The sequence below is a fragment of the Oryzias melastigma genome, linkage group LG13 (genome assembly GCF_002922805.2).
Source record: "Oryzias melastigma strain HK-1 linkage group LG13, ASM292280v2, whole genome shotgun sequence".
NCBI lineage: Eukaryota > Metazoa > Chordata > Actinopteri > Beloniformes > Adrianichthyidae > Oryzias > Oryzias melastigma.
The window spans coordinates 25,934,988-25,947,936 of NC_050524.1; the positions used below are offsets into that span (position 1 = coordinate 25,934,988).

General features: G+C 41.2%; 1 protein-coding gene across 1 annotated transcript in view; it reads right to left on the minus strand.

The window, feature by feature from the left end:
• Positions 1 to 1,731: 1,731 nt before the first annotated feature.
• LOC112136347 (A disintegrin and metalloproteinase with thrombospondin motifs 8) overlaps positions 1,732 to 12,949 on the minus strand; it is a 22,536-nt gene continuing 11,318 nt past the window's right edge. The window contains exons 5-9 of the mRNA XM_024257983.2: positions 12,179 to 12,471; positions 9,496 to 9,682; positions 7,810 to 7,982; positions 7,538 to 7,713; positions 1,732 to 3,139 (exon numbers count right to left, since the gene is read on the minus strand). Coding sequence (XP_024113751.1) covers positions 2,395 to 3,139; positions 7,538 to 7,713; positions 7,810 to 7,982; positions 9,496 to 9,682; positions 12,179 to 12,471 — 1,574 coding nt within the window. The 3' untranslated portion in view covers positions 1,732 to 2,394. The remainder of the gene's footprint in view (positions 3,140 to 7,537; positions 7,714 to 7,809; positions 7,983 to 9,495; positions 9,683 to 12,178; positions 12,472 to 12,949) is intronic.

Consider the following 12,949-nt stretch of genomic DNA (forward strand, 5'->3'; position numbering starts at 1 on the left):
GGTGAACATCAGTAGTGAGAACTCCCTGGTACTTATTGCATAAGTTCCGTGCTAGCATCACAGAAGCTCATTTTCATTGATCCCAGTGCTAGTCTGGAGCCACAGCCTGACTTAAAGCGTCAGTTTTTTGGACTTTTCATCACCTAACGTCCATCTCCTGTCTCTCCAGGCTGGTTCCAACTGGCATCAACTCTTCCAGGGTTAAAGTGGAGAACCACTTCATGCTCTGCACATCAATTCTTTGTGGGGAAAGTTACCTGGCTAGAAGAAATCCACCCAAATTCTAATCTGTACACTGGTGACAAATAAACAAACATGGTGCAAACAGGAAAACCCAACATTTTCTGGAATTGTGGTTGTCCTCTGAAACTTTTCTTGATGATAAAACACAAACAGATGGTCAGGACAGGAGTAGAGCCTATAAGGATAATATAGACCCCTCAACGTTTACAACGTCTGCCTGGACAATTGTTCTTTCTTCCATTTCTAGATTGATGTAATTAACTGCATAAAGATGATGTAGATTACATAATGCTGACTTGGTTTAAGGTTTGTCGGAAACAAACAGGTAATTTGGATGCACCTGAGTGGAACCAGCTAAGGACAATCATCCTTTTTACTAGCAAATGTGATGTGTAGTCTCTGAGCTGGCCACCTCATAAGTGTTTTTCACCATATCAAAGTGTGACAGCAAAAAAGAACAATCGCACAGGATCACATTTCTGAAGACTCACAAGCTCACAACCTCATTCGGGTTTACCTGAATGAACCACAGGTGAACAGCTTTAGGACAGATGGAGGTACATTCAGACCATCATGGCTTTCAACAGCAGGTTTCAAAGTTCTAGGTCCTGCTGATCCAAAGCTCAAACTATAGATAAGATTTTTAATTTCTTTGTGAGCAAGCTTAAAAAAACCTCTTATTCTGGAGAAAGCACCGCCAGACTGTTACCGAGCATCACTACAAAACATCACATGTTCACCCTGAGGTAGATTTCGATACTTTCTGACATCAATAGTGGTTAAATGACCATAAAAAAACATACTCTGCCAAAATCATGTTGTGATTGCAGAAATCTGCTAGTGTGGAAAGGATTTTGGACTTAAACATTTTAAGGTTTAAAAACTAGCCTGATTGCTGTCATGTCAACTTTGATGGATTGACGAGAAGTTTCTGAACCTCGGGTTACATCTACACCACATCTCTTTATTGTTTTTGTGTCTTTATGGCCACAAAAACCCTCATAAGCAGATCCGTTTGGAATATTTTAGTCTTTGTTTTACATCCAAAGTTGTGGTTTTTGTTTGTAGGGTCAAACTGGAGACTATTAAAAATGTCGTTCACTTTTACCAATCCATCAACAAAAAACACTTCTGCAATTACTTGCACTATGTGAGTAGGCTTGACTTATAAGTGAACATCAGCTTGTACACAGTCTAACAAATTTGTAGGCCTTTATCTCTGCTGTTGTGCTGTTAAAACATTGGAAACACAATTGTTTGATCTAGTCACTGAAAAAGTCACGTGCCCAAAGCTGAGTCCCTGATTGGTTGACGCACCTTGTCGAGCCTGCCATTGAAATCACCTCGCGCAGGCAGATCGCGTCTTTGCATTGACTTAACATCGAAACTTGACGCCTCCACCAGGCCGGCCGCGTTCGGTGTGAATGCATCATCAGGGTTGGAAATTAGAATTTTTTGGCCGTTTGGAACAAATGTGTCTTTTTTTTGTAGCCATTTGAGGCTATTTGAAGTAACAGAGATGATGTGTTTAAACCTATAACACCAATTAAATAGCACACGCTCTTTAACATCCCATAACTCAATACGATTAACAGAAATCAGCTGATTCTGATACTGCTGATATGCAACCCATTACTTAGGCAAAGTGTGGCGGTCCAAAGCTGATGTTTAACTGTCAAATCCAGCTGATTCATGTTGATTGCGTAAATGCTTGACAATTGAAAAGTGTTCAATATCAGCACACGGCAGCTTTTCTCTGCTTCAGAATGTACTGGAATTACGTTAATTGTGAAACAGTTGGGAGGTTACAGTAGTCAAAGAATGTCATCACTGGACCTAAAACTCCAGTGTTGAATGGGTAGCGTATTACGACCAGTAACTTTGACCTTTAAATAGCAAAACCAGGACATCTTACACTAAGAAACACCTGTCGGCACACATCGGTCTCCAAACCATTGTTGGCCCGGTTGTATAGGTGCTGCAGGTGATGTGGTGTGAATGTAGATCTGTTCTGAAACAGAGTGTAAACACTCATGCAAACTATTTCATCTAGCAAGTGTGAACATATTTGTGCTCCCACACCTGTTCCCGGAACACTTACTCAATAATCTGTCCAAGCTGACATGTGCACTCAGGAAGTGTTAACCGTCTTCATAAGCAGTCATGGTTACTGCATTCTCCAGAGATGGGCTCTGGGATTTTGTTTGGGTCACATCTATCTGGCTCAACAGTCTTTCCGGTATAGTCTATGCACAGGACGCTGCGCCGACGCTCCCCTTGGCCGCAAGTTTGTGAGCAGGCAGACCAAGGCCCCATCTGCCATATTGGGCATGGCAGGTCCCCACAGGGCCTGATGTCTGTGGGCCGGTGGTTTTTGTCGCACTGGCTGGAGAGGAGTCCTTCTCCATCTCTGCATTCAACAGTCCTCCTGGACCATCCAGACCCACAGCTCTTAGAGCACTCAGACCACTCTCCTGTCACCCAGGAGGGCACATCAAAGAGGCTGTCCGTAAGCGAAGATGAGTACGAGTCTTTTTTCTCTTTAGATTTGTTGAACATCGTCTCCTTTGGGATGAAAAAGGTGTACTTGATCTTGGGGGGGTTGGCGTCTCCGGCAGTAGCCAGCACTTGGATTGTGATGGCCTCTTTCAGCTGTCTGAAGCTCTGGATCCTCTCCAGGGTGGTGGAGGAGCCACTGTACTTTAGCACTGCGCCCAGCACAGGAATATCCTGCTCCACCGTCGTCACCGAGAAGTTTCCGTTGAGAATGAACTCGCCATTCTCCCTCTTCACAGCCAAGTAGTTCCCATCATGCTTGAGCCCCCTGTGGCTGCGTTGCTTAATGTCGATGTTGGTGGCGCCATACGGAATGGTGACGATGTCACTGTACCCATAGCTGTCAGAAAGGACAAAAGCTACATTAGCGGGACATTAGAGAGTTAATGTGTTGATGTACTAAAGTAGTTGGTGCTCTGCAACGTGTTCAACAGTTTTACATTTACAGTTTTTTCTTGTTTATCGTGCGGTTACATTTTTAAAATAACTTTGATTGGTCAAAACATTCTCATTCACAAGTCGTCACATACTGACGTTTGGTGAAGGGCTCCCACGCGTCACTTTTTGATGTTTTGGGTGTCCCCAACTCATTGTTTTTTGACGTGTTGGCTGTTCCAATAAAATCAGAGGTCCAGACGTTTTGTTGGACACAGACCGGTCCTCAGGTTATGCATGGTACAGGTACCCTAACCCTGACCCGGTACGCTCAAACCTCGCTTCCACTGAGAGGTTTGTTTTCACGGCGCATACACGGTGACGGCTAGCGTGTCATAGTAGTGCAACGACTAGAAAAGCAACAACAATGGAGGTCATCCAGCAGCTTGTCTCTTCTTGATTACATTTTTTTTCAACATGTAAAACAGGAATTTAATGATGTTTGAAAGAAGATTTCGGTCAGCTAAGAAAAATACCGCTGTAAAAGAGAAAATGGAAACGCTAGCTTAGTGCTATATTGACACTTTTTAACATCGTCATCACTTTCTGCCACTTAGTGGGTGGAAACAGCGACTTCACCCCAACCATCCCGTTTCAAATTTTTTATGGACTTACAACAGATGGGGGCCCTCAAGAAGTATGGGTCGGTACTGCTTAATGGGTCTATTTACCAATGGAAACACTCAAAATACTGGATTGTACCAGACCGTACAGTACCGGACTGCTCAGTGGAAACAAGGTTTAACCCTAACCTGGTCCAGTGTCAATTTCGTTGACGAAAAGTTTTGGTCATCGTCTTCGTCAATGACATTATTCATCCAACGAAAACGAAACAAAAACTCCCGCACAGACACGAAAACTTTAACAAAATTGATAGACATTTTCGTCAGAGAATAAAAACGAAACAAAAATTCTGATCGAAGACAACGTCCAATCATAATGACTGCTGGTGGAGGAGGGCGGGAGCCAATACAAAGCGATCCAATCAGAACACAGAGCCCTGCAGCCCGCCAGGGAACACGCTATTTCAATGAATTGTGCCTGTGATTTAAGGGAAAAATGTCTACTCCAGGTAGAAAAGGAAGAGCACATTTATGGACAAATGTTATATTTAACGTGACCCTCAACAAAACGTTGTGTGGAGCGACCATCACGGCTTAAAACAAACCTGAGGTGACATTTGCAGACAAGCCAGCCTGAAATCCACACAAAGGTAAACATACAAACATTATTTCCAGCGTATTGGACTGAATCCAAACTCTCCCTCTATCCTTCTAACTGTTGTTGCATTTTAAAGAGTAGGATTATCTGACAAGGTTATTAAGGGGTTACTCTCGCCAAGCTAACTAGCGCCGGTACTGCGCGGTAGAGAAGCGCTTTTCTTCACGTGGGTGAAGCTCTGAAGCTCAGAGGTTTACATTAAAATGTAAGTCTGGCTTTATTGTTTTAGCATGACGTTTGTAAAGTTATAAATCGATGTTGTTATTACAGTACTCCACACACATGCTGTTCAAGCACAAATAACATCCTCACAGGTGTCCAGGACAGCTTACTCCCTAGTGAATGTGTTTTAATGCATTTTTAAACTTGACTACCTCCTCAATACAAGTTGTTTTTATGTTCAGACATTTATAATAAGACTGGTGTTACACATATTTACGTGTGACAAGCACAAAGTGTGATGGAAATTCATGTTTTGTCCACATGTAATACGTGCAGCCAGGATCCCGTTGCTGCATTTCCGGCACGCATTTCAAGTTTGTGAAATGCTGGATTTTTTTTGTTCGCTGCATGTATTTAAAATTAAACTTTTAAGTTAAAGTCCCATTAACTGTCACACTCCTAAATGTGTGAAATGTGTTCTCCACATTTGACCCATCCCCTGGTGGAGCCGTGAGCTGCAGAGACAGCAGCACTCAGGAAACATTTGCTTGTTTAACCTTAACCATAATCCTAACCTTAACCCTTTACTCTGGGTCTGTGCGAGTAAGAAAAAAGTTTAGCGAGACTGCTAATGTTGAACCGAGATGTAGCGAGGGAACACTGCACTGCTTTTCGTGTACTACTTTACTTTGTGCATAGATAGTTATAGAATCTTCACAGATACCTCACCACTCTCTAACTACAAAATACTGCTGTTGTAGCAATCCACCCAATGCTTTCCATCAGGGGTGGGGAGCTGCAAAGCCCAAGTTTGGAGCTTTCCCTGCACAGATACCCCCTCCCAAACCTTGTATTTTGATGAAATAACTACAAACAGATTACTATCACGTCAATGCACTTCTCAAAGCAACATAGCAATTATTATGTATATCACAAGTTGATATTTTAAAATGTTTTTTCTTTTAGAAACCCCAGTTACATAGCAGCACAGCATTCAATGGGCCCAGCTGTGTTCATCTGTCTTCACGTGCCAAAAACCAATTTAAAAAGATCTTGTTAAAGCTCCATTAGCCTTTTTCTAAGTGCAGCTGTTGTTTATGGCGATCAAGCTGTCCTAGGATCCCAATTAAAAAGTTTAAAAATTGCCAAGGCATGTAATTAGGACTTACAGTTGTTTTTCTAAGACTAAATGAGCAAGGAATAACAGGCACGGACAGCAGTGTCTAAATGAGAATATGCACATTAAAGCAATGCAATGGAAGTCAATTCAATTCAATTCTATTTATATAGCCCTAAATCTCAAAACAATTGCTTCATTGGGCTTCAAGTCAGAAAACGGGTTCTGCTTGAACAAATGAAACAGGCTGTAGTTTCAGGAGATGGCATGATTACCATTATCGTAAGGTGGGCGCTCTTTTTGTGACACGAGCTTTGAGGACAGATCCTTTTATTTGATTGTTATTAATGACCCGATGTTATCTTGTGCTCATTTCTAACTTGTATCATTTTGGCATTATACATTTTTATGGAGAGTAAAATATTATTTAAGGTTTGAGTTGATTTATTCTGGAATAATATTTCTGCCTTTTTATTATTCCTAATTATGTTAAAAAGTTATGGCTTTAAAGTTTAAAAAAATGAGCACTTAGCGCTAGCTTTTTGGACTATTTTGGCATTTACTAAGATTTTTATGCTATTTTGGAGTTTAGCTAATATTTTAGCTACATGCTAGATGTATTGGTTAATTTAGGCTTTTTAAAAAAACTTTTTAGGCTGTTATGGAGTTAAGCTAATATTTACACACTAGCCGTATTGGTTAATTTAGGCTTTTCTCAGTTTTTAAGCCAATTTTGAAGTTAAGCTATTTTTTCAGCTACATGCTAGCTGTTTTCACTAACCTAAGTTTTTTTTTGTTTTAAGCTAATTTGGCTGATATTAGCTAATATTTTAGCTGGCTATTTCAGCATTTTCAGCGGCTGAATTCAGCTTACAGCATTCACACTAACATTATCACAGGTAATGCTATATATCTTGTTCATTATTATGTTAAAAAGTTCCAGTTTTAAAAGTTTTAGAGTGTTCTATGAAAGTTGATCCTTCTCAAGCCGCGACCTCAGGTGTGTTTTGGATTTTGACCCCTTGTGGGATTGAGTTTGACTCCTCTGGTTTACACCATAAATGTGAGTCAGCTGATTCTGACAAGTGTATTTTCTTAGGGGCTTTGTACCGAACGTTATAAACGTAAAGTGTTGCATGACAGTGTGAAGCTGCCATTTTCAGTGTCAGAATCAGCTGATTTATGTTGATAGTGTAAACGCTTCAATACAGTAAAATGTTGCACATTATTGCAACCCCGCCTTCGCTCATCAGTAGCCGGGTTAGGCTGTGGCACCCCTGCAAACCCGAAAAGGATAAAGTGGACAAGAAGATGAATGAATGAATAGGATGAATTATTGTAATTATTGTATAATTATTGTTTTAGCAGGTACTGAGTGATCCTGTATATACCTGTATGTATTTGTTATTGTATTTGTTATTGTTATTCAATGAATGAATAGGATGAATTATTGTAAGACTACTTTTCTCTGTTTCAGAATCCACTGGAACGACATTTATTGCGTAAACTGTGGAAGAGTTACAGTAGTCGAATAAATGTCAACAGTGAAGCTAAAGCTCAGGTATTTAAGAGCTATATGATGAATCATTTTAAAATATTATTTTATGATCATCTGGTAAATCCATAAGCGTAAAGTTATTCCCCTGTTGGTTGAGCTTCCTGTCTGCCATAGCTTAAACTGATGACCATGATACATGGTTCACCAAAGCAGAAAGCAAAGACATTTCGTCCAGTTTCTCTGTAACCCTCAGGTTTCTCTGACCTGAGCTCTTCCCTCAGAGTCTGTCTCAAAACAGATCTTACGTGGCTTTGTTGTAGGAGCCTGTGATCTTCCTGCAGCTGAGACCGCTTCCACCACACACGCCACACTTGTCCATCCTCTTCTGAGATCCGATCACCTGGTCACAGCCAGCCTTCACACACTGGCCCTGAACACACACCGAAGTGGTGTCGGGGCCACAGGTCGTCCCGTCAATCACCTACAGAGCAAGAATGTACCCATTATACCCATATCCGCTACACACAATTCCAGCTTTGCTGCCTTTGCGATGCAGTGTCCACAGACGGTTCTGTACCTTGGACTGAAAGACTTTAAATTCACTACTGCCTCGTGCCCTGCAGAACAGCTTGCAGCGGTCTCTGGGGGAAACGCCGGCATACTTTGGAATCCACTTCTTGATATATCCATTGTGGTCCAGGTAGTTGGGGTTGTTGTACATCTCACACTGCTCTTCCCGAAAGCTTTTACCTGTCCATTGATGACAGAACGTGTTGTGAAAATCACAGTCCTAAATGAACACATAGTGATAATACTCAGTGTAACCTTGTGGTGGATCTTTAGAATGAACTGTAAATCAAAAACTGAAAGAAAAATGTCACACCAACTCAGTTAGCTCCAACTGCTGCTCCATGCTCTGTTTGTGTGCCGATCCACACACTGGAGCCCTCCACTCTCTCCACTACTTTTCTGCCCTGCACTCCCTGACAGACCACCTACTCTATTGTTTTTAGCTTTATTTTTAGGGGGCCATCCCTTCCCCAAAGATTCCCTGAACCTGAGTAACCTCTGCAGTTTGTCCCACGACAGTTTGAGGGGCGCCACTCCCAAATGGCAGGATCCCCGATCTCTTTTTCAAGGTCTAGGTTGGACCCGGCTTCTTGCCGTTTTGTTTATGGTCTTTCTCGCTGAAAGACCAAAGCCCAGGCCTGGCTCCCCGGGGCGTTTTATATTCACCAGTTTGTACAACCGTGATCCAACATAACATGTAGAGAAACTTGTAAATTTACCCCCTTTAACATTAATGTCAGCATCTTCACGCCATGGAAAGAATGCTAGCACCCACCCAAAAAAAAACTACTTCCTCATCCCAGACAAGCCCCCAAATTGTAGATTTGTTGCTGTTTGCAATTTGATTTACGTTGTGGTTTTATACCAAGTTGTTTTTAAAGTCTCTCTCCGATCATCTTTTAACATATTTTCAAAGCATTCCCAGTGGTCATTTAATTATGATTATGATGTTTTAGCTCAAATTTAACCAAAAAAAAGAGCAGTGTTGTTTTCTAAGACATAGTTTCTGTTCTGTAGGAGATCGTTAGAAATTCACCTTTAAGTTGCAGGTGAAACCGTCAGTGTGGAGCAACCCCGCCGCCCTTCCCATCACCCATATCTAAGCTCTCTCCCACTACAGCCCCTCACATCTCAAACTAACGTTAGCGGAGCAACAAAAATGCCGAGCATCTTTGAAGCTATTCTGATCTTGATTCCAGCTCAGTTGAGGAAAACAAAGACGTTCATGGATCTATTTGTCTGTGTGGACACATCAGAACGGAGCGGAGCAGGGGGTTCGTGACCCACTCAGCGTTCTTTCAATCTTTTTCAGAAAACATTATCCTGATTCACAACAATTTGAAAACAGAAATATTCAGAAATGCAAGTTTAATCTTAATTTTTTCCATCATCGGAAAAATGCCGTGTTAAAAATACAGTTTTTATCAGAGTGGGTCTTTAACAGTTGAAGGCATATCTTTGGATCTTTGGAGAATGCAGGTCAGCAGTTTAAACTGATGTTGTCCTCACTACATGGTTCCTTTTTAGGCTTCAAGAGTATTTATAGACAAAAATAACCCATTGAATGTCAAGCCCAGTGGTAGAAATCTCATAATATGGGCTCCATTCATCAACTCTGCATTACTGCTATGTTAGAGTACTCTGATATGTTAGGTTCTTTATTTCAGTGACTGTCTGTGGTTTTGGTTCTCACCTTTATCATTGTCACACGGCAGCGTGTTGCAGGACTGGTACCGAACCCTCTGTCCTTCACAGTACTTTCCCCCGTTCTGAGGCTCTGGATCAGAGCACTCCCTGTGGGAGAACTCCACCCCGCCTCCACATGTCCTGGAGCACTGCAGCCACGGTCCCCATGCGCTCCAGCTGCCATCCACGGCGATCTGTGGTCAGAGCCAGAAAAAGCCAGAGGCATCCGGGCAGTCGGTTAGGGCTCAGAGCCAAAGACAACCTCAGCGGTGCGGCCCAAACCACCGTCTGGGCTTCTGGGTTTAGAGCTACACAGCATGTCAGCACCGCACGTCTCAGGACTAAATTTGTGTTGAAGGGTGGCACGCGCCTGCTGTCCGCCTCTGCCCACATTCCTGCCCCGTGCGTCACTCACCAGCACTGGAACCTGCGAAGCTGCAGCTATGTTTGGTCCAAACCAGGAGTGTGTTTGTTAGTGTCCATGCCAGACGTTTTATGAGTCTGGACAAGCAAACATGCCTGCTGCCAACGTGGACTCAAAAACAGATGTGTCCAACACCAGGGAAAGATATCAGGGCAGCTAAAGTGAAACGCTAGGATGTTTAAGAGCTCTCGAAATAAATCAGAAAAAACGCAGCTGCTGCTGTTAAAGACACTAAATTCCAAAGCGGCTGTAATCTGCCCATAAAGCTTTTACTTTCCACTCATGGATTTCCACTCAGGACTGCACACAGCCATAACACTCCAAAACAACACGGGAAAAAGTGAATCTGGATGAAAGTAATGTCACGATAACTGATGCAGACCATCTACACTGTTGTTTGGATTCTATCTTGGTGTCCATGATGTACCGACAAAAACTGAAATCAAACGGAGAAAATCATCAAGATTTCCCAACTTACTCAAACTCTCCTCCCCTTTTTTCAGAATGTTCAGCTTGTTGAACACATGATGGGACACCTAAACTTTTGTGTTTCATACATTCAGCATATTATGACACAGTATTTTATTTGGCTGTTGCTGCTTCAGATTTTCAGCTATGAAAACAACCACTTACTTAAAGTGAATTCAGGTTTTTATTCTTTTCCAATCTTTGAATTAACTTGTCACTAATCACTTCAATGAATCACTCAACGCAAAAACATGTTACAGATCCCAACCAGGAAAAAAACAAAACAAACTAGAAAAGTTGCATTACCTGTGACAATGTTAGTGTGAATGGGTTTTGCTGAAAGTCTGAAAGTAGTCGCTAAAGATGTTGAAGCTTTTTGCTGAAAACGGTGACGGAATTGACTTTAATTGATAAAGGGATTTGCTGTAAATGCAAAAGTTATTTGCAAAATTTTAAATTTGCTAAAAGACTGAACATTTTGTTAAAGAACTATGAAAGAGCTGAAGTTGACCTAAATTTCTGAAAAATTTGTAGTAAAATTGCTTTAAAATCCCTAATACATGCCAATTTTGCAAACATATTTACCGTGTTGCCGAAATATGAGCTGAACTCCAAATTAGCCCAAAAAACCTTAATAGATGCCAAATTAGTCAAAAAAGCTAGCTTGTAGCTAAGGTCCAAAATAGCCTAAAATTCCTCAGTAAACTCAATTAGTCAAAAATGTTAGCATGTTCCTAAAATAGAAGCTAAAGTCTAAATTAGCATAAAAAAACCTTTGTAGATGCCAAATTAGCCACAAAAAAAAAAAAAACTAGGTAAAAATAGGTATAACATATCAGGTAAACCTCTTCAATACAAAGGCTGTAGAAATGAAGATGAAATGTTAAAAACAGAAACAAAACAATAAAGTGTAAATGTATGTATGGGACTTCGCTGACTGGATGATGATGAAGATGAAGAGTGTTCTGCCTGAACTGCACCAGAGTTGATGGAAGTATCACCAGTCTTTTGCTGTGGCTGTGGAGGTTTAAAGAAATACCTTCTGACAGAAGATTAAACTTCTGATTAAAAAAGTAAACAAATGTCATCATCCAATCAGTGATGTGCATTAACATCCCAAAATATCTACCTTTTCTGGTTTCTTATTTTGTTTTTTACATTTTACTTTAATCTCTGGAAAAAGTTTTCTGAAATATTTCCTGTTAATTTTGCTTCGTTCTGGAATGTTATTCTGATTTCTAAAATGTCGTGTTATTTCTTTCAACTGTCATTGTGATCTTTATTTTATTTTACACAGACTTGTTGATATGAGCTGCACGTCAAGGCCACCTTACTTTTATATTTAAAAGTACTACTTATATTTAAAAATATTTCTGTAAATCAAAATCAGTTTGTAGAAGGGTAAATGGCTGCTGTAACTTTTTCAGAAGTATCTGTTTCCACGTCTTTTTGATGTAAGACATAAGCATTGGGATGCAGAACTCTGATAGAAACTGTTTGTATTTCATTTGATTTTTTAACCCATAGCTCTCTTCAGAAAAGGTGATACAAATCTTAATCTTTTGCTCTTATTTACTCACAAAGAACATTTTTTTTCTGTAGAAAGCACATATTTTGTTTTTTCACAAGCAGCATTTTTCAGCACTACAACAATCAAATTACTTCCACAGGAAATCTGTAATTCATTTTTTCAGATGAGTAATACTTTTGGATCACATGTTAACATTTTAAAACTGTTACTCATCAAGTGCATGTCCCGATGGTCACATGAAGCCACGCCCCCTCCCAGCATGCTTACCAGCGGCTGCATCACCTCCAGCGTGGACATGCAGACTCCGTGGAGGCACGACCGGTTGGGGCTGCAGGCCGTCCCGTCGGCCCAGGCCAAGCTGCCGTTCTTGGTGGAGCACTGCGACGTGCCGACCTCCTGGCACCACAGCTGGCTGCAGAGATCGCTGAGCGAGCTGTTGGGGCAGTGGATGAACTCCTCTCCAAAGATCTGCTGGCACTGCTGGTCCAGAGTGTACCTGGTGCCGGGCAGTTCCTGCAGCAGCGGCATGGCGTTCTCCGGAACGTCCAGGAGACAGTCCCCTGTGGGTTCAGGCCACACACACCGAGTCAAAACGCATCACAGGGTGTTTTTGTGTTGCTCTGTCTGCAAACACTCCTGCAGTGATTTATCTAGTGCATGTGTCAAAGTCAAGGCCCGGGGGCCGGATCCGGCCCTCCAGGTAATTCTATCCGACGCTCCAATGCTATTTTATTGTTACTGATGGCCCGATGTTATCTTGCACTTATTTCTAACTTGTTTAATTTTGACAAAATATGTTTTTATGGAGAGTAAAGTATTGAAAGTTATTTAAGGTTTAAGTTGATTTATTCTGGAATAATATTCCTGCCTTTTTATTATTCATAATTATGTTAAAAAGTTACAGTTTTAAAGTTTTAAAAATTGTCATTCTGCTAGTTTTTGGAGTATTTTGGCATTTATTAAGATTTTCTAAGCTGTTTTGGCTACTTTTTTCTTTTGTTTTTATTGTCTGCTTTTGAGCTAGGCTAATATTTACAT